General features: G+C 35.5%; 8 protein-coding genes across 26 annotated transcripts in view; 6 read left to right on the top strand and 2 right to left on the bottom strand.

Annotated features, from left to right (window-relative positions):
• Positions 1–1,119, top strand: part of LOC129575984 (tight junction protein ZO-1) — a 41,532-nt gene extending 40,413 nt beyond the window's left edge. For all 15 annotated transcript variants that reach the window (XM_055460280.1, XM_055460377.1, XM_055460291.1 and 12 more), the window contains one exon: positions 295–1,119. In XM_055460280.1, the coding sequence (XP_055316255.1) occupies positions 295–518 (224 nt within the window). In that variant the 3' untranslated portion in view covers positions 519–1,119. The remainder of the gene's footprint in view (positions 1–294) is intronic.
• A 2,331-nt stretch (positions 1,120–3,450) lies between these two features.
• LOC129576558 (histone H2B-like) lies at positions 3,451–4,859 on the top strand. Its single transcript, XM_055461786.1, has 2 exons — positions 3,451–3,606; positions 4,103–4,859. Exon 2 carries the CDS (start codon positions 4,134–4,136, stop codon positions 4,656–4,658), a length of 525 nt encoding a protein of 174 aa, XP_055317761.1. The 5' UTR covers positions 3,451–3,606; positions 4,103–4,133; the 3' UTR covers positions 4,659–4,859.
• Positions 4,860–4,946: 87 nt separating this feature from the next.
• LOC129576549 (glutathione S-transferase theta-1-like) lies at positions 4,947–6,007 on the top strand. The gene is made up of 3 exons (XM_055461774.1): positions 4,947–5,163; positions 5,228–5,656; positions 5,740–6,007. Exons 1-3 carry the CDS (start codon positions 4,947–4,949, stop codon positions 5,880–5,882), a joined length of 789 nt encoding a protein of 262 aa, XP_055317749.1. The 3' UTR covers positions 5,883–6,007.
• Positions 6,008–6,335: 328 nt separating this feature from the next.
• Positions 6,336–9,968, top strand: LOC129576561 (uncharacterized). The gene is made up of 5 exons (XM_055461802.1): positions 6,336–6,859; positions 6,999–7,116; positions 7,211–7,434; positions 7,507–8,224; positions 8,316–9,968. The coding sequence occupies exons 1-5, from the start codon at positions 6,762–6,764 to the stop codon at positions 9,702–9,704; spliced, it is 2,547 nt and encodes an 848-aa protein (XP_055317777.1). The 5' UTR covers positions 6,336–6,761; the 3' UTR covers positions 9,705–9,968.
• Positions 9,969–11,272: 1,304 nt separating this feature from the next.
• On the top strand, positions 11,273–12,842 carry LOC129576600 (fibrillin-1-like). The gene is made up of 3 exons (XM_055461889.1): positions 11,273–11,418; positions 11,487–12,416; positions 12,499–12,842. Exons 1-3 carry the CDS (start codon positions 11,318–11,320, stop codon positions 12,578–12,580), a joined length of 1,113 nt encoding a protein of 370 aa, XP_055317864.1. The 5' UTR covers positions 11,273–11,317; the 3' UTR covers positions 12,581–12,842.
• Positions 12,843–13,844: 1,002 nt separating this feature from the next.
• On the bottom strand, positions 13,845–16,727 carry LOC129570100 (uncharacterized). The gene is made up of 14 exons (XM_055449567.1): positions 16,670–16,727; positions 16,405–16,607; positions 16,160–16,328; positions 15,792–16,066; positions 15,573–15,702; positions 15,398–15,506; positions 15,251–15,328; positions 14,989–15,192; positions 14,809–14,916; positions 14,692–14,745; positions 14,573–14,621; positions 14,389–14,497; positions 14,142–14,326; positions 13,845–14,075 (listed from the first exon to the last, which is right to left on the bottom strand). Exons 1-14 carry the CDS (start codon positions 16,725–16,727, stop codon positions 13,845–13,847), a joined length of 1,962 nt encoding a protein of 653 aa, XP_055305542.1.
• A 1,915-nt stretch (positions 16,728–18,642) lies between these two features.
• Positions 18,643–19,455, top strand: LOC129576629 (uncharacterized). Its single transcript, XM_055461972.1, has 2 exons — positions 18,643–19,279; positions 19,348–19,455. Exons 1-2 carry the CDS (start codon positions 18,664–18,666, stop codon positions 19,422–19,424), a joined length of 693 nt encoding a protein of 230 aa, XP_055317947.1. The 5' UTR covers positions 18,643–18,663; the 3' UTR covers positions 19,425–19,455.
• A 101-nt stretch (positions 19,456–19,556) lies between these two features.
• Positions 19,557–20,866, bottom strand: part of LOC129576574 (serine/threonine-protein kinase pakD-like) — an 8,889-nt gene continuing 7,579 nt past the window's right edge. For all 5 annotated transcript variants that reach the window (XM_055461860.1, XM_055461846.1, XM_055461837.1 and 2 more), the window contains one exon: positions 19,557–20,866. This exon is cut by the window's right edge and continues 217 nt beyond it. In XM_055461860.1, the coding sequence (XP_055317835.1) occupies positions 20,522–20,866 (345 nt within the window). In that variant the 3' untranslated portion in view covers positions 19,557–20,521.

Raw genomic sequence — 20,866 nt, forward strand, 5'->3', positions numbered from 1 at the left:
TCTACAGAGTGAAAAACACACTTATCTATACTTGATGCTTGTGTTCACAAATATTATTATGTATGCGCCTTATTCTCGTACTTTTAATAAGATATTCAATTTAAACAGTAGTTTGATGATTTCACACTTATTAATGTTTTTAATCGAAAAATGCCAAATTTTCCATCTTATTTTTAGTATGTGCAACGAAATTAATTTACACAAATAGCTGCACTATATTGTCAATGTTTTGAACATGATGAAAAGAGCAAATTTTAGACTAATATCTGTTTTTTTTCCTTTCAACGAATCAAGGTGAGACAATGCTTTCGCCGTTAGTCATGTGTGGACCTCAGGCTCTAGAATTCCTCGTACCAGTCACATTGAATATACCACATTATGCAAGCAAAACAGCATCGCTTGGTCTTTCACTTAAAGCAACGGACAGCGAAAAAAATTTACAAACCAATTGGGACAACATTGAATTGCCAAGCAATACAGCCGCACATACTGTATCCGTAAAAGTCGACCACTTTTAACCACTTCAACATACTATTGTGTTTATATATCAAACATTTAATTCAAATTTTGATTAATTTCCACAATTTACATATTTATCAAAAATGTTCGCGGAAATTTACATAATCGATTTTCCTATGTATTTTGTTTTCATCCATTTACTATATATTGTAATTACACAGAGAGTTTTTTTTCTCGTAAGATTATAAGCAAACGAATTCGAACAAACACATCTATCCAATGTATCATTTAAATTTTTTTCCGTCTTTCAAACTGTGTATTATTGTTTAAGTTTTAGCGCATATTTGGAAAAGTATTAGACGATAAATGGCTAAAGAATATTTAACTGAGAAGCGAACAAAAAATATATCGAAATGTTGATATATATAGGAGTATACGAAGAAAAGGAAATATTAATCGAAATAACTAAAATGTCAGCATTGTATGTATCCTCGAATTGTTTTAATCAATATTCCATATTAGGAATAAGTGTGCCCAAGAATATACTATCTAATAAAAAAAACATGAAATTTCATTCACAAAATACGTGCAATTACACTGTAGTAACAAAAAAATGAACGAAGATTTCCAATATTCGAAATATATATTATCAAAACGAAATATGTGGTTCAACTACATTTGTCCCCTACTAAAATCTGAAATTCATGTGTAAAATCGTTGATTTCAAAAGCTGTAAATGTTACCATAAATATATTGCCGGAATACCAAAAGGCAGCCAATGACATCTCTAAACCAACTTATTGAATCATCGAATATTTCGAGTAACTTTTACCAATCGTGTGTGGCTTAAGTTGAATATTATCAACTTAACGGCGACACTAGCAGCTTATCTGAAAACACATCGTAGAAGAGAGTACAAAAATCATAGTTATTTGGCAAATGCATCGAGTAACCATTCCGAAACATCAATACGTTTTGGCTAACGCGTAGTAACGGCTCACAGAGAAGCTGTTAGCGTCGCCGTAAAGTTGATTTTATTCAACTCAAGCCATACACGTTTGAAAAAAGTTGCCAAAAATACAATGATTCAATGAGTTGGAATTGAGATGGCATTGACTGCTATGTGTCAAATGACTTACATTTGAAATGTATTGTGGCGCTTTCCCTATGAATGTTACTACAGTGTTATTGTTAGTTGGAATTCAGATTTAGGAGGAAAATGATAAAGTCTTGAAATGTGTATATATCCAGTATACGCATGGATATGATGGTCTTCAACATTTTAAGGTAAGTTCCTCTTCGAATTTTAGTATTATTCGGAGAATTAATTTCGAACGATTCAAAGTATTTTTCAATGTAACTTTAAGAGCCACTTGCCTATCGACTAAAATACCTTGAATATATTTTAGTACATGAAATGAGGTGGCCACAATCTTTAATGCATACTCAATCACTTGAAATCTATTGGTATAATAAAAAGAATTACATTCGTAATCCCGTACTTTTCCGTATTGTCCGTACTTTTTTCCATATTTTGGAAACAAAAGGCATACTCCTAGTGAAAAATCGGTCATTTTTGACGAAATTTTGACAATTTCTTTTCATACAGGTACCTATAAGTTGATTCTGATTGGCCTCAAATTGTCTGAGATAAAATTTCTTGACAAAAAATAAGATTCTGATAGTTTGAAGTCAATCCGAATAAATTAAGAGGTACCTCCAATACAAAAAAAAAATTCGAGGAAAATTCGACAAAAATTGTGGACGTAGATACGTTCATAGATTTTAAGTAAAAATTCATCTTTATTGACGGTAAAGTTGCGTCAAATATGGCTTGTTCAACGCGTAACTTGATCATCTATTGATTAGAAAAATAATATTTGCGGAAACTCGACAGAGACTCTTCGTCAATGCTCGATCGCGCATTGATGTTATTGCATATGACGTTACCAACGTTAAAAATGCCATTATCGGAGCTGACAAGAGCTTGTTCTGTGTGCGCTATATTCAAAAGCCGACGAACGTATTCAGAATATTCATTGCGGACGAATATACAAGAATTCAAAGGTAAACAATTTCTGACGAGGTGAAGCAATTGGTGATACAACGCCTACAACCTTTGACAACAATGACGGTTTTAGTGTTTGTAGCTATTGATTGCCACTTTTTACGGAGCTCAGCTCATCTTCGACTTTTTTCATTGCATTTTTCAACAAACTGCAATTTTTACATTGAACAGCATCCGCAGTATTGCTCTAGCTTCGACATGATATATAAAATATCATTTATTAATTGTTATACCGAGTAAAATCAATAAGGTGTTTCTCTTTTCACGATATAGCAATGTAATCATACAAACAACAACATCAATCTTGGCCAATAACCACAAAAGCTGTCACAGTATTTTATCCGGTAATTCTTTGCTTGTATATCTCTTTTGTTTTGTTTCCAACAAAATAATATAATATAAATATTCCATTCGTTGATTAAATATTATTCGTTGTTACCAAACAATCAAATATTCAAGAAGAAAAATAGATTCAGAACAGTTGTTTTGTGAATTATCAAATGATTTAATAAAGAACAACAAGAAACCGCTGGCATTTTTATCAACAGATATTTTTTTTGAAACAGGCGAAAAAATCTGGCTTCGATGCTGCATAAGGTAATGTATATATTTACAGAAAAAAATCAAGAGAGTGAATTGAAACAAAAGTCCAAACATGTAAATGAGACGCTGAAAAATTCAATTGATTGATTCATCATATTAGTATTGACCGATGGTACTGACTTTGTTCTCTCCACTCTTTCAACTGGACAATCGAATTGAATGCGAATTTTCATCTCACTTTGAGTAAGTGTGTGTCGTTGCATAGTGTGCGTGTCGGCTTGTTTCACTAACGCTATCAGCACGCCGTGATGTACGTTTGTCATTACACCGACGGGTAAATCATTTTCATGTGTATTGGAACCGACGCAAATCACTTGATTTGATGTTGCGACTATTGTAAGTGTGCAATTTTTTTGGAGCCGACGTGCAGAAGCGTCGCTCTTTTCGTCACGTTCCATATTCTGCTTTTGATCACATCGCACAGCATACGAGCATTGAGTGCTGGATTGAACCAGAAACATTTGCTTGAAACGACAGTAGGTTTTTGTGATTATTTTAGTTGACTAGAATCATTGAAATAAAACATTTTTTTTTTAAATTCATCCGTGGGCATTGTGTTAGTCGCAGAAAAAATTCCGAGTAATTTCGAATAGTAGTTTCGTAGCCATTGCGTTTCCAAAGAAAAAACGCATATTTCGAATAGAATATCGAATCATTCGCTAGTATGCCATTATTTTTTAGCGAAAAAAAAAATTCAATCGAAATTTCCCATTCATGCTTAGTCGTTCGGAGATGACATTACATTTTAAGCGCGGTTTTGTCCAGACGCTATCATACTTCGTTTTGAAACCAAGAGAAATTCTCCGTTACCTCTTTTCATAATCTGGAATTTAGCGCCAATCCAGTTTTGAATAGTGGTTTTTGATAGAATTCAAATCCGAATGTTGCAAAAATTCACAAACAGATTGCGTTTTGCATCCAATTTCAATATGACACTAAACTAACAGCATTTCCATTTAATTTTCGTTCCAGAAAGGTCCAAAGAAAATTTCGGTCCAGGAAAATGGCACGCACCGCAAAGAAGGCCGATAAAAAAGAAGCGAAGGCTGAGAAAAGCATTGTCAAACAGTCGAAAAAGTCCAAGAAGTCCAAAGAATCGAAACCAGATGCGAAGAAGCCAAAGAAAAGGACTCAAAGCTATGGTCCATTCTTGTACAGAGTGTTGAAGCAAGTGCATGAAAGTACGGACATTAGCAATGAGGCAATGGACATTTTGAACGACTTCATGAACGATATTTTTGAACGGATTGCAAATGAGGCATCGGTTCTAACGCATCGCAACAAAAGCAAAACGTTAGGCTCACGCGATATCATGACGGCCGTTAAGCTTCTGTTCGCCGGTGAATTGGCCCGCCACGCATTGGCTGAAGCAAACCAGGCACTTGCCAGATACAAACAAAGCTACGGTGCAGTTGACAAGAAAACGAAGGGAAAAAAAGTGAAAAACAATGAAGAAAACGACGAAGAAGATGATGAAGAAGAAAATGAAGAAAACGACGAAGAAGATGATGAAAGTGAAGACGAATGAATAGGAGGAAATGTTTGAATAAAGAATTGATGATTTTATAGGAATTGTATCAATTTTATGAAAATTAGCTATCGCGTTGATCGTATTTGTAGAAAAATGTGTAAATTATTCCGTTGCTTTAATTCCGAAAAAATATTTTTATAAAAATGAGTACAAAAGAAGAAAAAAGAAAAAAATAAATAAATAGACAAATTCATCGTTGTCTTTGCTTTCGGCTTGAATTCATTTTTCAAAACTTAGCGCCAAATTCATCAGATAATTGTCGATTATAGAGGTTATGTTATTGACATGAACACAACAGGTGACAGCACACAAGAGTGTGTTTGTTTTTCATTTCCAAACCAAAGTTCATGTGAACGGATCGAATTGCATGAGAATAAGCTGAAAATGGGTACACCAATAAAATTTTATTACGATTTTCTTTCGCAACCATCAAGAGCGCTGTATATATTCCTGAAACTGACGAAGATCCCTTTCGAAGAAAACCCGATTGCTTTGAGAAAAGGTAAAACTGTCACACAGACTAAATCTCTGATTAGATCAACTCATCTTTCCATTTGAATTTTAAGGTGTACACATGACTGATGAGTTTCGAGACAAAGTGAATCGTTTCAAGAAAGTGCCGGCAATTGTTGACAATGGATTTCAGTTGTCGGAGAGTGTAGCCATCTTCCGCTATTTGGCCAGTCGGAACAAAATCGACGACCAATGGTATCCAAAAAATGACCAAGTGCGTGCCCGTATCGATGAATATTTGGAATGGCAACATTATCACACACGTCAAACGTGCGCACAATATTTCATACTGAGCTACATGAAACCACGTACAGTCGGGCCCTCTGCTGGAGATGCACAAATTGTTGCATCGGCCGAGACTCAGATGACTCAAACATTGGATATGATTGAGAATTTATGGCTCCGACCGGGTTGCTTCATTTCCGGCACAAATCAACTATCATTTGCCGACATTCTGGCCGCTTGTGAAATCGAACAACCAAGTAAGATTGAAATCGCCGTGAAAACGGAATGGAATCAAGTGTCGGTTTATAATTAAGCTTTTTTTTCTCTATTTTCTGTGCAGCTATTACAGGCTATGATCCAACGGAGAATCGCCCGAATTTGGGTGAATGGATAAAGCTGGTGAAAGAGCTAACCAATCCAGTCTATGATGAGGCACATGAAATTTTGTATCGGCTTAGAGAACAAGAACGGGCAAAACTTTAGGTGCAATCGTCAAATCATAGACAAAATGAGAATTCATGAATGTGGAATTTTGGGTACAAATATTATGATGTCAAGAGTTACATAGTGTTCAATAAAAACTAGGTTGCATGAGTTTAGGTAATTGATTCTCGGACGTTTTTCTTTCGTTATTTACGAAAAAAATTGATTTCAATTCAGCTAGTGCTATATAAAATAAATATTTTGTCAAATGTCAAAATACCCGCCAAATGCTCGTGTGACAATTTACTGTATGATTGACTTAGATTAGAAAAAGTTCCTTTCAATTTTGTTAGTAGAATCATCCTGAATTAGTCGATAGACTTAAAATAATCATTTTCCATGAAAAAAAAAATTCAAATTCAATCATGTTAGTCGGTTGCAATTGTTGTCACAAAAAAGTCGCTGAATTTTAGTCGTTTCATTTGTACATGAGCTCATGTCATCTGTCAAAATAGCTGAATATACCGGAATGCATAGGGAGGTATGAATTGAGTGTGTATGTATAAGCCGCATACCGTTTGCTCTGTTATCGCATGAAAAAATCACAAATAAAATTTTAATTTAACGGAAATTCTTCTGACCTTCTTCTGGCCTAAGATGAAATATTCCCACTTGAAATTGGTCGAAAATTTCGGTTGAACATTTCACTCCTCCCGCTCTGACTATTTTTTGGAGCGAAACCAACACACGCACACACATGCATGCCTTTTGTGTCATCCACACAGGACCAATACAAAGCATTGTGTATCGCCGAAGTATTTTCAAACCTCGTGAAACTCAGTATTGTTTGAATCGGCGTTGAAAAAAAAGTAATTTACACACAAAAGACAATTATTGGAAAAATTGACAAAATACTGAAGTGTTGTATTAAACAAAATTATGAAATATACGATTGAGCAACTGAGTTATGTTGTGCCTGCGATTTCGATTGGATTTCTTTTCATTATAACCTCAATAAATGTTTATTTCAAAATAAGGTAAAATTCTTCTCAATGAAAATGTCCATTTTGTATTATTTTTAATAGAAAAAAAACCTTTGGTTTAGTTTAGCAAAGAAATAGTGTTGTGTAGTTTGAAATAGCATACTTTTTATAAAAATTCGGTGTATTTTAACAGGCGACGATTTCCAGCTACAGTAAATTGTTGGTTCTGCAATGAGAATAGCAAAGTGCCCTACGATGACTTAAACAAATGGACGTGTCCGAAATGTGAGCAATACAATGGTTTCTCTGAGGTTTGTTACACATTCTAATCTAGTACACAGTCAACAATTGCGCCGACTTTTGTTCAAAATTCAAATTTTTCCCACATCGTTTTGCTCTTTGAAGGACGGTGACTACAACTGTGATATTCCAGCGCAACGAAGTGTAAAACTGAACAAATGGAAGACGTCAAGTTTTTCATCGATGAACGGATCAATTAGCGGTCGATTAACGCCAATGAATGGGCTGTGTGAACCATGCAATCGAAATCAAGAGCTAAAAGTGCAGCAACTGGCCAGTTTCGAGCCGGAGAATGAGGCCTATTTCGACGAGGAAATCGAAGAGTATCGGTAAGATTTCGACTGCATTCGAATTGATAGGCAGTGTCAAACTAATCAAAAACGTCTCTAAACCATCAACAGAGTCAAATTGGAGCAGGCGTATCGTTTGTGCCCACGCTGTGAACGTCACTTGAAGCGCTCACTGAACAAAGTGAAAACGAATATTCTGGGTTCTAAACTAAGACAAATCGGTACCAAAGGGTTGCAGGCATTCAACTTGAGTTTGAATCAAAAAGCCAATAAAGTCATTGTATATAGAAAGCAATTAACATTTGCACGGATCTCACTTGGCGCTCTGATTGTCATCTCATTGCTGCAATTGTTCACCACAACTAATCAAATAAACATCACCAAGCCAAAGCTTGATTCCGTTTTTAACGCTGCCACAACTACCTCAATTCTAACCGTTTTTTCATACATTTCGGCCGTAAAAATCTTGATTTTGCAATCGATTCAATACATACTTGCTTTGCCATACATATCACTGGCGGTAACATGCGTACAAATGCTCGTGAAGTACGTGTATACTTACGTCAATGGTGACATTTGGAAGCTAATCAAAACAGAATTCTTGGAATTGGCCGACTCAAGTGTGAGCGGAGATGAGTTAAATCCCGAATTTTCAACACTCACAACGAACGTTTCGGGTTGCTTCCTTTCAATATTTTTGCTGTTTTTATTCGGATTGGGTTGGGGCCCTGTTTTGTCACTGTTACTGTGGAGTTTTAGCATGGTCTTACCAACCATCACAGTTGACGAAACGGATTTGGGACAAGCTCTTGTTTTGGATTTTGTTCAGGTATTTCAAATTTTGCGGATTTTATTAAACCAATTTTAGTTCTTCATCATCATTGAGATAAATATTCATGAATTATTTGATTCATTTGCAGCTAATTTTGGTGTGGTCATCAGTGCTGTTATCGTTGGTTAATTGCTTCACACTGCCAACTAGGCCGATTCAATCGAACACTGACAAAAACTCTAGTTTCCATCGAATTGACTCCGAGATGAACTCAGACGTTTCGGATGACAGCGAAGCAGAGAGTGAGTTAAATTCATCGTTGCGTTCGAATATGTCATCGGCGAGTAAGCGTTCACTGTGGAACGAGACAAGAGTACTCAATTCCACCATTGCATCCAAAGCACCATCACATTACTCAACGAATTCGATGCGTCAGCGATCGTATGGCATTTCATCACAGTCAATCGCTTCAACAAAACCCGCATCGCCTGAAATGAATACATCATTTGGTTCGGAACGTTTCTACAAAGGAAGCCAATTTGATTTGACTAGAGACAAATTCAACGGATCGCAAAGATCATTAATGGCTGCACAATCACAATCGGACATATTCGGCAGGCAACAATGCACCAGTGCCATTTCATTCCATGCGTTGAACAAAACATTTACCAACGTCGACCCAAGCGTGAGATCATCATCGCGTAACTCATTTTACGACATACCGAATGACTTTGAAAGTGGCATAACACAGTTAAGCATCAGTGGTGCGAAGCATTCACAAGCAAAGAACCATTCTCGAGTATTTGGTTCAACGGATTTGTTGAGCGATGCGTTGCGCCATCGTAAATCAGTACTATCACCATCTCGGTTGAGCTTAAACGAAGCCCATCATCCGGTCAATCAATCATCTTGGCTCGCTGGCGGTTATTGGAATAGCACATCGCCTCAGAAAAAATCCACCGCACCGCCACCATCTAGTTTATATGGATTCGATACATGCACGATGCCAAAGGAAGCTTTTCCCGCAATTTCCAGAGCCTCGTCAAAGAGTTCAGGGTTTGAGTCACGTGAGAATTCATTGTGTGACGACACAGAAGTTGAGCGAACATTTTTGTTTCCCGAACCAACATCGCTGGCAACCAAAGCCAACAATGGTCTTATCAAACCAAAACCACACAAACCGATGAGCCTTGTCAACCGATTCAGCGGAGACCATTCACGACAATCAGCATCGTGCATACCAGCACCGACTCCAGATGTGTTCACCAATAATTCCATCGGAGAAATAGAAAATTCATTGCCCAACTTCTCCATGCTGTCACGTTCATTTGGTCGATTTACATTGCAACAGCCGGCACAGCAGCAGCCATTGCCGCAACCATCACATTTTCAACACCATAACAACGTTTTAAAGTCAGATCAATCGATCACATCAACTTTAAATCAATTTGCTAGACATAACAGAGACTTGCCAATGCGAACATTTCAACGTGGTAGTTTGATAAAATTACACGATCAAATGTCAATGGACCACTAACACAATCGACTTCAATCGATTTAAGATCGTGATTTTTTTTTTATTCAACCAATTTACCGAGAATGAAAATGTTCAATTGTTCATGCAACTATGCGTACTGCCGAATACTGTTCTTAGCATTTAAGTTATTTACACTCACATTAGGTTTTTAACGGATTTTTTTCTCTCTCCTTAACCAATTGTGTATATTTGAACTAATTTCTGTTCTGCAAATTAAGAAATGTAAATAAAATTGTTTGGATTTTGAAACTTTTTGATACAATAGACGACCGATTGGTTTGAATTGTGTTCCAAAAAAGCGCTCCTCTTGCAAACGCCAAAGAAAAGGAAAAAGAATCATGAAGAAAACAGTGTTGAAACGGGCCGTATACGTATATGAGTCGTATTCATTTTATAGGACGAATAAGGTAAGTGATGACAATTGCTTATCGATAATCGATTCAAGCACTTTCTTACGTTGTAGAAGGTTAATGACTCACATTTTTGCTATCACAATTTAGGATGAACTGAAACCGGAAGTCGGAATTTAATTTCAATTTTCTATTCATATGCATATTATCGCCCCTTCAAATACATACATGATAGCTGCCATTCATCATGTGAAAGGGAATCGCATAGAGAAAATAGTTTGAATGCTTCTTTTCGTGTACACTGTCGGGGTTGTGGTTTGTATTTCTGTTTTGGTCGCATATTAATGATAACATTCGTGATTTATACTAATACTAAGATGAAAGAACGAGGCGTAAATTCTTGCAGCTTTTTATACCATTGTGCTTTCAAGCAGTAGTGCAGAAGGTACGTACTCAAATACACTGTACTCCAGTACTATTGATTGGTAAATAATCATGGTGGCTCCATATTATTGCAAAAAGCACCAATGGTATAACGCCTTCACACGTTTCTTATGTGACATTCCTGTAGAGATCAAAGTAGTCATTGATCGTAGTAAACATTGAAATTGTTAAAAGTATAAAAGGAAAGGTATTTAAAAAATATATTCTGTACATTCAGTTTACTCACTTACTTCTTACAATTCAAACACATTCCAAAAATGGAACGATCGAATAAGATAGAGTCCTACAATTCCATATGGTGATACTGGTTCCATAGAATTGATAAAGGAAAATATAACATTATCTCAAGACGTCATAAGTTCGTTATCGAAGAGTTTCATTGCCGGTTTTTGTTATTGCTCAGAAAAACCTATTATTCCACACAATATTCAATTTGCAGCGTAGTTTTTTGTACATTTGGTGCTTTGCAACAGAAAGATCACAGATATAGATCATATAAAATGCAATACGGATGGACAAACATATGATTGAATAGAAAAATATTGCGCCTACACCAACCATTTCATTGATAAATTCAAATTCATATCGCGTCTTACCAAAGTCCAAAATGAATGTATTCCACGGAGACGAGATCCATATGAATGGAATAAAAAAGTGCATGGCTTGTATGAATTATCACACAAAACATGAACCATTCATATCAAATTGATGTATGACGCAAATTACGTTTCCGGTGAGTCACAGGTTTCGGGTGGCTATATATAATGAAAAGAGCGATTGGGAATATTAAACACTTCTTTCTGCCCTGAACTGAGTAAAATGTGCACGTATATGAAAGTGATTCTTTTGTTGTTGTCGTTGACAAGTTTTGCGTGTGGCCGCGAAATTCCAACCGACGGTATTTGCTATGAATTTGAGAAGTAATTTAAATTTTAATAAATAAAGTATTCAATTTTTGTTTTTATATAAATCTAAAATTAATTTGAAGGATGGATTCGATAACTTTACCAAGGCAAAGATGTTGCCATGGCTTTCAATTTGTAAATGGCAAATGTGTAAAAATCGACAGTAATCCGATATGTCAATGTCCACCCGGCCATCAATCAGATTTGGACTCGTTATATTGCAATTGTGAACCGATTTGTGACACAATCTGTGAAAATGGAAGATGCATAGCATCGAACCAGTGCGAATGTAATGAAGGCTATGCAGTGGACAAGGATTATGGTGGTGAATGTAGACCAATTTGTATGCCAAGTTGTGTAAAGGGAGGATGTGCAGCCCCAAACAAATGCATATGCTTTGATGGTTACAAACTTAAGCTTGGTTCGCAACTTGTGTGTATTCCAGAGCATCTGCCCGATGCATGTGATGATGGATACATTTATGCCGATGGCATATGCAAGCCGGTTTGTGCTCCAAACTGTGTAAATGGAAAATGTACGGCTCCCAATCAGTGTGCATGCAATGAAGGTTACAAATTTAGCCGTGAGTCCAAACAAAGATGCATTTCAGTTGGTCCGATCGAATGTGAATCGGGTCAACAGCTTGTAAACGGCGAGTGTACGTCAGTTTGTTACCCACCTTGTAAAAATGGAAAGTGTTTTAAAAACAATCAATGCATTTGCAATGAAGGATACAGATCAATGTATGGAATGGATCGATGTGTTCTAGACAATGATCCTATTTGTGAACCGGATTGTGTGCGTGGCAAATGCATTGGACGAAACATATGCCAATGTGATAATGGCTATACGTTGCATCCATATCTGAATATTTGCGTACCTTCTTGTACTCTTACTGACTATTGTGAGAACGGTACATGCGTTCCTCCAGGGGTGTGCACATGCAATGAAGGATTTCAATTCAGCGATATGAATCCAAACACTTGTGAGCCAACTCAAACAAATTATCCACAGTGAGTATGGTTGGACAAATATTTAAAGATAGAGCTTTTGATTCACAAATAACTAACAATCAACTTAATATTCAACTTACAGGTCAAATTGGTCGAAGGTATATGTTAAATCTTTATTGCATAACCGAACTGTTAGAGTTTCTTTTCAAACGTGGAAACACTAGTGAAATTCAACAGATATTTTGCATTAAGAGCAATTGATATAAAATAAAGATTCATGTCATATCAATATGAAAATATAAACAAGAAGATTGCCAAAATTTTGGTCATAATTTTTCAGGTGATAAAATGGATCGCCTCTAAGCTACCATGAATATTTCGATTACATCCTTTTGGCCCAGATTTTAATTACTAAAAATTTATTTAGAAACAAATTAATTTTACAAAATGATGGAACCAGAAGAAAATAATAAAGTTGTTTCGTTTTTTTTATACTTACTGATTTATTATACTGACTTATCTGACTTATACTTTTGCGTCATCGTTTTTATAGTCGGATGTAGTACTTCCTGTAGATAAAATAATGTTTGGATGAAACTGTAAGTAAGGATAGTAGATGTTTGTTCAGTTGCTTTTTTTGTAATGTTGGAGAGAGATAAAAAAATCGGACTAAAGGAAAAGACCTCTTCGAAATAAAAAAAAACTCCACTCGTCTATAACATCCAAGTAGACTCTCTCAACAAAATCTCCAGGGAAAAAAATCTCACAAAGGGAATATGAGTAACAACATCGACATTTTTACAGAGTTTTTCTAGTTATTTTTTATCGATTTTTTTGAATGATGAACATATCAATTGATACTCGATTTTTGTCATGTATTAATTGACATGGACAAACAGCCTCTGATGAAAATCGACCTTACGGCTGTAGCCTGAAAATTTGAACCGAAAGATTTGATTTAACTAAGATTGATCCAAATCAAATGAAAAAACAACTCTCATATATATAAATTTGATTGAAACAATTTATCGATTAATCAGTTCCTCTGTAGTATTTATCTTCATTCTAATCAGCAGATTAAAAAATCAATGGTCAAACTTGAGCAATCAATTTTTTTTTGTATCAAATTGAACTTATCTTTAGAATATTAAAAAGAATATTTATTAATCGCTTGCATATTTATTTCCTTTGAACATGCAAATATTCAATTATTTCATCTTAAAAATTATAAGTATTCAACAATTTTATCTTGATCATTTATTCCTTTTATCATTTAGTCATCGATTGATTTGCTCAGTGTGGTCTTTGTCTAATCTATATAATTGGTTCTATGTTCGGCCATTCATGTGCTATTTTGCAAGTTTTATTTTCGGCTTTTTAGCACATTCTACTGCTCTATTTATATAATGAATGCTAATTTTTCTAGACAAAACCAGTGTGTGAATATGAAAAGTGTTTCAATAATAATCTAATAAAATGTTTTCACATTCAGAAGGATTCGGGCGAATCATAGGGCACAACATGTACAATCGTGGACTTCTTGCGATGATAGATAAATTCCAAGATAAAAATGATGGTTGCAGCAAATAATCCTACACTCCACAAAAAGAACGCTCCACTAACGTGATCCAAGCTCAAGCTGATCAATCCTGTCTTTTCACGATGTCTCGATACGGAGATACCCAATTGAATCTTTGAATTTGCATGATTTGCCACCGACTAAAAAAATTTTCTCATTTATTTAAGACTTCTTCCAAAATGAAAGGTCAATTCTGTGCTAATTACCTGCAATTCCCAATATTTTTGGATGCCACTTTCGGCCACGTGCAACACAAGCAAATCATAAACCGATTTCATTGGCCACGTTTTATAAAACATTGAAACACAGTATTCAAAGTACAAATCATTGTACATCAACTGCAAATAGTTCAAAGCCTCTTCGTTGATGTATTCGCCAGCAGCATAATGCCCTTTACAACACAGTACAAAATTAATTGAATAAATGCGGGAAAATAAGGTGCACACGACTTACCATAGGGCAAACGTTCTACGCTATAACAAAAATCTCTCGTCGTTCGGCGAGCAGCTAAGGCTTCAAATGGAATCGCTTGAAATTTGCTTACCAATTTTTTCAGGTCGGGCTATTTGGACAATACGCAAAAAAATATAGGGATTTAATACCCACTTCAACAATACCTGAAATTAACACTGTAAACCTGTGTTGCATCAAGGATAGAGAAAATCCAGGCATCATGTGTTGCACCCCTTTATTTAAAAAAACTTGAATATTTTTGCCAATCTTTTATTCTCTTGAAAAGTATATCCCACTATTTACCATTCCAGATTCCGTTCAGCCAATTGATGTGGCGTATCGATTGGTGCTTCAAATCTTTAAATCGTTGAAAAATCGTTATTATTGTTATAGAAAGTCAGAAGCTGAGTTAATATGTACCGAGGGACCGTCATAATGCTTGAAAGACCGCCACCGTATGCATTTGCAACCAACAGACTTGTTAGCAGGGCTAATGTGCCAATGATCATTTCAGGTAAATGCCTAGTACTATCAATGAAAATGCACATTTTAATCCGTCTGGTGTTTGATAATAATAAAATTGATGAAGAAACTAGATACCTATATTTGGTAGGTTGCAGCAAAAATGTGGCCCATATTTGAAGGCAAGTTGATACAATGTCGTCTTCACGAATAGATTTTGCACTTTTCATTGCAATCCGAATCAAAACCATTGCAACGAAAATGCCCACAAAGCTTATAAGCTCAGCCGTCCACATTGTCGCCGTGAAGGGTTCCCATGGCAATAGCCAACCAGAAAGAAGCCTGAAATAATAAAAAATGATGAACTTTTGATTTTAATCACCATTTGAATCGGTCCAACCGTGGTTTTGGACAAATGCAAGTAATCCCACTTCGTGTCATCGCAGCGGAAAAATCCAAAAATTGAAACTCATGAAGCCTACAATGATGAATTTCATGTTCAACGATTTTCAGCGAAATAAAAATATCGATAAATTCTTTCAATTACCAAGAATAAAGCGCAGAAAAACCTATATCGGCACGTTGTTCAACCACAGCGCCCAATACACCATCTCCAGTCATATTATCCCATATATTACCCCATTCCCCATCTTCGTCTAAAAATTAGGCAAAATTCGATTCATTTCTTCATCAAAAAATAAGTGTCCGTTTCATATAAGAACCAAGTGAAACCGCCAAAGTGCAATTGTATAGCTCGCAAAATGTTATGGCCATAAGTGTTTCGGTTCCATCAATTAGTAACGTTTTATCCTCATCCGCATCAATAGCATTGGCATTGCCTTCGCCAGGTGGCTAAAAACAAGTTAAATAGGGACATCAAAGCTAAGTCTACGTCATCTAATTGTGAATGTGTTTCAGAGTTTTTCTTTTCAATTTCTTACGACTTCCTCCCAAAAGGCATACGGATTATAGTTGAATAAAGCGATACGAATTTGTCGACCTTGTAAATTGGGAAACTTTTCAGGAAATAGATATGCATTTTCAGAAAAATGTCCAGTGGTCGTATCAAATGTGTCCAAAAACCGTGGATCGGTGTTGTTATATCGTCCCACAAACTGGGATGTTATCAATTCAAACAATTCACCATTGATATTTAGTTGGTTTTGATTAATACTTTCGCGAGTTGACGGCGATATTATCAAAATATTCGGAATATCTACAGCAGAATAAAATGAGCGTAAATCAAATATTTTATCATCATTAAAATCGAAAGGCTTCTGTTAATCGTTTTCAAATGGTATAATTTCACCTTGAACTGTAGGATGATTCAAAATTCGATCAATATATCCTCGTGTTTTATCGATGGTTGTGGGCAAAGCAACAACGTGCATCAAATGATATCGATTTTTTGCGGTAAATCTCACATTTTCAAACGAGTTGATGAAGTCAATTGCTGTGTTCGGAGTTGTAATGAACGCCTTCAAAAGGGTTAATTACTTGATTATTTTAATCAACGAAAACGTACGCTTGAACTCATTTCGTATTCTCTATTACCTGACAATCATTATCAATGCCCATTCGTACTAAATCATCGATATTTGTTTGATTTTCACTGAACGCTTCATATTTCAACCACATCATTTGCGGATAATCATCGTCCGCGTGATTCCAATTCAAATTAATGCTGACAATTTCACTGACATCCAATGTGTTCCACACGACACAGATACAGTACAATTGAGCCAAATATGTCACAACTGAAATCAAAAAGAATGTAAACTAATCATTATTACACTTGTTAATCTGTATTCAGTCGCACCAACGTGTGTCAATAGTTGTTCAATTGATTCACTTTCATTCGAGATTATTGTTTTCATTTTTATTATTTTTCAATTTCTCGATTCTATACTTGCTACGTGATCAGGTTTACCGGTTTGAAGTCAACTGAAGGAAAAACGCCCGTGAGTGGCTTTAAATACGACAGCTTTGATGCTCTAACGATGATGTTTGTAATTGTAATCAATCACACTACTTCTTTTAGATGTTTACACGCATTTTCAAATGTAAATCCTTAATCCAATTGCCGAAGAAGGTAATTTGAATTATGATTTCATGTTCCATAATAGAAAACATTTTTGACTCCTTGCATTTCAACGGTATAATTTATTCAAATCATATATTGATCCATTTAAAATTTCTTCATATTCCTCTTGATCGTAAAAAAAAGCCATTTCATTAACCAATGAACTAATTCAAAGACATTGTTCTTCGTATTTACACAAATTGTGTTTAGACTTCGGTCAAAACACATTGCAAACATATTTAACTATAATCATTCCAACGTTTCCGTTTCATTTTTTGTTCTTCTATGCATGGTTGTTTGTTTTTTATATTTACTAAATTAATTTGATGTGCACTCGATTCTGAAAAGTATTGACTGATCCATGTGTTTTAAATTGCCATAATTTCTCCATGATAGTCATTAGTTGAATAGTTCCGTTTGAAAATTTCCTTTGACCTTCTGTTGAAGTTCATTCCAAACATTCTATTGGTCGAAGTAAAATTACACGAGAAAATAAACTAAATGATGGTTTCTTTAAACTACGTCAAACGCGGAATTTTAATAGTCGCTAGAAGCAACACACATGTTCAATGAGTTAATTAAGCATACTTTGGTCCTTTGATTGAAAAACCTTGGCTTTTACCTTGGTGCAAAAATTGTAATTTTGTTTGTTAATTGCTCATCGTGCCCAGAAAATAATGAACTTAGTGCCCAGTAGAGCAGTTAAGCTCAGAAGAAAAGCTACAAAACCAAGTGGAAATGGTTCAATGTTATCAGTTATCGTTTGCTCGTTCATTGTGATTGTTCCATGAACAAAAGCCTAATCCAAAATGGGTTCAAAAGATAAAAAATGGTCTTGGCCAAAAAAGGGTATTTCTAGTTTTGTCAAGGAAATCGACGATATGTCACCAAAGGCAAAAGCTTTGTTGGTTGTCAAAGCCTGTCGTTTGATGTGTGATTCGATTGGTGTTCGATTTCTGAGCGATTGTAGAGTGTTTTGGTTATCATATATGCCTGGTCTTATGGTGCTGTTATACTTGATCCTGGCCACTTATACCGTCATCTACTACACTTATCACAATGACTTTCTGCGTGGCATAAAAGCAACTTGTGTAGTTGGCGTTGCCGTTCCGGTAAGTAGATAAATTACGGATAAACACTAAGCAAATATGGAAAAATGCTGAACAATATAGCATAGTCACGAAAAGAATGATTTCATATTTCACATCGATTTAAAAGAAAAAAACAAATCAAACCAATTTTCAAGTCTAATAATTTTCTATACAGGAAGTTCTTTTGTACTTTGAAACCATAAACTCCAATCGATTCCGATACCGTAAGTAATATCTTACTCCATGGAATGAAAGAAACCTCAACCGTTTTGATTGATTGAAAATCTTGCCCCTGTACTTCGATACAAGTTCAAGTAAAATTTGATTATAACGTATTGCTAAATGAAGATGTGTACTAAGTGGTATGCTCTGTATTTTTTTATTTGTATCTATTTGCTGTCTTCAAATTATATCTGAGACATTAATATTCGAATATAAGAAGAAAAAAAAATTGTTAATCACAGTTACGGAATTTTTTTCTACATTTTAGGTAGCGTCATTTGTTTTGCCACCGATCATATCTATCCGGATTATAAGGACAGCAGCAAATTGAATCAATTGTGTGACAATTATGGAAGAAAATCGATAAAATTGGCTATCATTTTTATGAATTTTATTTGTCTTTCGACCGCACAGGCCATGATCGGGTCAATGCTAGAGTTCATGAAAACCGGCCATTTGGTCAGTTTTTTAGCCATTAAGCTGCCATTCATCGACGAAGACCTAGTATGGGGCTTTCATTTGAACTTGATGATTCAAACGACAATTACGACATTCGGAACGATTGGAGGGCTTTCCATCGAAACGACGTCATGCGTGATTAATAACACAATCATGTTATGCGCAGACATTATTAATTTGGATTGTTCGGAACTCACGAACCAATTGGAAAACGGTGGAGTGTCGAAAGTAAAGATGTTAACCAAATTACGCAATATTTTCATGAAATATGAAGACTTGGATCAGTACTTAGTAGATATGACGGATTTGAATTATTGGCGAATGTTTTCAGCCCCCATATTGATCGTTTATTCGGTTTCTATATCAACCTTTTGCCAATATGCCCTTCGATTTCCCTGTGGTTACGGCTTTGCGATTTTAACCTATTCTCAACTGTTGATAATGTGCTACATGGGAAACAATATTTTTGACTCTCAATATCGTGTCGTGAATTCTTTAAGCTCTCTGCCATGGTATCTTTTGCCCGCTGACCGTCAAAAAGATATTGCATATATGTTGAATAGAGCCCAAAATGGTGCCGTACTTTAATTATTTTAATTACTGCATGATTAATATAAAGATTGATTTGTATATTCAAACCAGGTGCTGTACTCACTATTGGTCCATTGGATAGTACATTGAATTATGAAACGGCAACAAATGTAAATGAAAACCTTTAATCGAATTCAAAGTTCACATTCTTTTCTTTATTTTCCAGCTAACATCAACAATCTATCGAATTTTGATGCTTTGCATGAAGTTCATTGAAGGATAATATGGCTGACTCAGTAGAATGAAAGAAATCCCAACCGTTTTGAGTGATTAAAAATCTTGTTTTATTTCTTTACTCCTGCATTTCCATACAAGTTCAAGTAAAATTTGATAATGTATCGTTAAATAAAAGTGTGCGATAATTGGCTTGTCCTGCAAAGTTTTTTTTTTTTGTTTGTTTTCAAATTACATCTAGAATATTAAGAGAAAGAAAAAAAAATTACGAAAAACCAGTGTTACAATTCTATCACAGCTAGGGAAATTTTTTTCTACATTTTAGGAAAACTTAATCTCGTTAACGTTAAACTACAAAAAGGAGTTAAATCAGAGTTGAATCTTGAATCTACACCGCTTAGATTTCCTTTTCTGAGTTTTGTGTGATGTTCCAGAGAAGAAACACTAAGAAAAACCATCGGGTAGAGACAGAGACAGAGAAAGAAACGAAAAACTTGAAGAGCTCCAAGTAGAATGGGTGGACACAAGGAAATCTACAATTTGTCTAATAAGAAGTTACTTTTTTTTTAGAAAAATAAATTAACGATTTTAGTTTAGTCAATGAATTTGGTAATCATTTAGTTGAGGTTGGTGGTTTGCATTAAAATTAAACCGAATTTACTTAAATACAATTTTGTCTTTTCAATTGATGTCATCATACACGTTCGTTGGTGCTTGTGTGCGGCACATGCAATCAATCTCGGTCGGCGATTTTAAACTTCTTTTTTTTCTCTTTAAATGCGACTTAATTTTTAATTAGTTGCATGATTAATATAAAGATTTATTTGTGTATTCAAACCACGACAACAATTTTGTGTATGGATTCGATTGTCGATGTGTGTATGTGTCTGTGCACGAATCGGTTAAATGGTTTGCTTTGATTCGGAGAGTTTGTGTTTTTGAGGTGTTTGTGCTGTGCTGAACAATTGTTTGTTCACGGTCAAAGGTTCATCAGTGATTTCGAACAATTGAACAATGCAGTTTAAAAGGATGACGGCGCTCCATAATTCATTCAGACACGTTTGGTGGGTCCGGTGTCGATGTTTGAACGCATTAGAAAGCAGGTGGAAGCGGTTGAGGACGGCGTTTGAACGGCGGAAGACGTCGATGGAGATCCAGTTGGGTTAATTGTCTCGTTTGGCATGAGCATTTGATGCGAATATGGTGATGACGATTGTTCGTGAAGCTTTTGTGCGGTTGACGTCATGCTTAGGTCATTAACTATCTCGTTTTTTATTACGATCGGAGATGAAACCAGCGACGAAGATGATGATGATGGAGATGATGCCAACACATCTTTCTGTTGCTGCTGTTGTTGTTGTTGTTGTTGTTGTTGTTGTTGTTGTTGTTGTTGTTG

The sequence above is a fragment of the Sitodiplosis mosellana genome, unplaced genomic scaffold (genome assembly GCF_009176505.1).
Source record: "Sitodiplosis mosellana isolate CC-2019 unplaced genomic scaffold, AAFC_SMos_1.0 Smas_scaffold_1, whole genome shotgun sequence".
Classification (NCBI taxonomy): Eukaryota; Metazoa; Arthropoda; class Insecta; order Diptera; family Cecidomyiidae; genus Sitodiplosis; species Sitodiplosis mosellana.

Excerpts from the sequence above, each read along its gene's own strand:
- LOC129570100 (XM_055449567.1), bottom strand. The coding sequence starts at position 16,727 with ATGAAAACAATAATCTCGAATGAAAGTGAATCAATTGAACAACTATTG. Across the intron at positions 15,193-15,250 it reads TGCATTTGTCCAAAACCACG|GCTTCTTTCTGGTTGGCTAT; the intron begins GTTGGACCGATT and ends TTATTATTTCAG. Across the intron at positions 14,622-14,691 it reads GCTGAACGGAATCTGGAATG|GGGTGCAACACATGATGCCT; the intron begins GTAAATAGTGGG and ends TTTTAAATAAAG.
- LOC129576549 (XM_055461774.1), top strand. The coding sequence starts at position 4,947 with ATGAACACAACAGGTGACAGCACACAAGAGTGTGTTTGTTTTTCATTT. Across the intron at positions 5,164-5,227 it reads CCCGATTGCTTTGAGAAAAG|GTGTACACATGACTGATGAG; the intron begins GTAAAACTGTCA and ends TTGAATTTTAAG. Across the intron at positions 5,657-5,739 it reads TTGTGAAATCGAACAACCAA|CTATTACAGGCTATGATCCA; the intron begins GTAAGATTGAAA and ends TTTTCTGTGCAG.
- LOC129576558 (XM_055461786.1), top strand. The coding sequence starts at position 4,134 with ATGGCACGCACCGCAAAGAAGGCCGATAAAAAAGAAGCGAAGGCTGAG.
- LOC129576629 (XM_055461972.1), top strand. The coding sequence starts at position 18,664 with ATGATCGGGTCAATGCTAGAGTTCATGAAAACCGGCCATTTGGTCAGT. Across the intron at positions 19,280-19,347 it reads GTTGAATAGAGCCCAAAATG|GTGCTGTACTCACTATTGGT; the intron begins GTGCCGTACTTT and ends TATTCAAACCAG.
- LOC129576561 (XM_055461802.1), top strand. The coding sequence starts at position 6,762 with ATGAAATATACGATTGAGCAACTGAGTTATGTTGTGCCTGCGATTTCG. Across the intron at positions 7,435-7,506 it reads GAGGAAATCGAAGAGTATCG|AGTCAAATTGGAGCAGGCGT; the intron begins GTAAGATTTCGA and ends AACCATCAACAG. Across the intron at positions 8,225-8,315 it reads TTGTTTTGGATTTTGTTCAG|CTAATTTTGGTGTGGTCATC; the intron begins GTATTTCAAATT and ends ATTCATTTGCAG.
- LOC129576600 (XM_055461889.1), top strand. The coding sequence starts at position 11,318 with ATGTGCACGTATATGAAAGTGATTCTTTTGTTGTTGTCGTTGACAAGT. Across the intron at positions 11,419-11,486 it reads ATTTGCTATGAATTTGAGAA|GATGGATTCGATAACTTTAC; the intron begins GTAATTTAAATT and ends ATTAATTTGAAG. Across the intron at positions 12,417-12,498 it reads ACTCAAACAAATTATCCACA|GTCAAATTGGTCGAAGGTAT; the intron begins GTGAGTATGGTT and ends TTCAACTTACAG.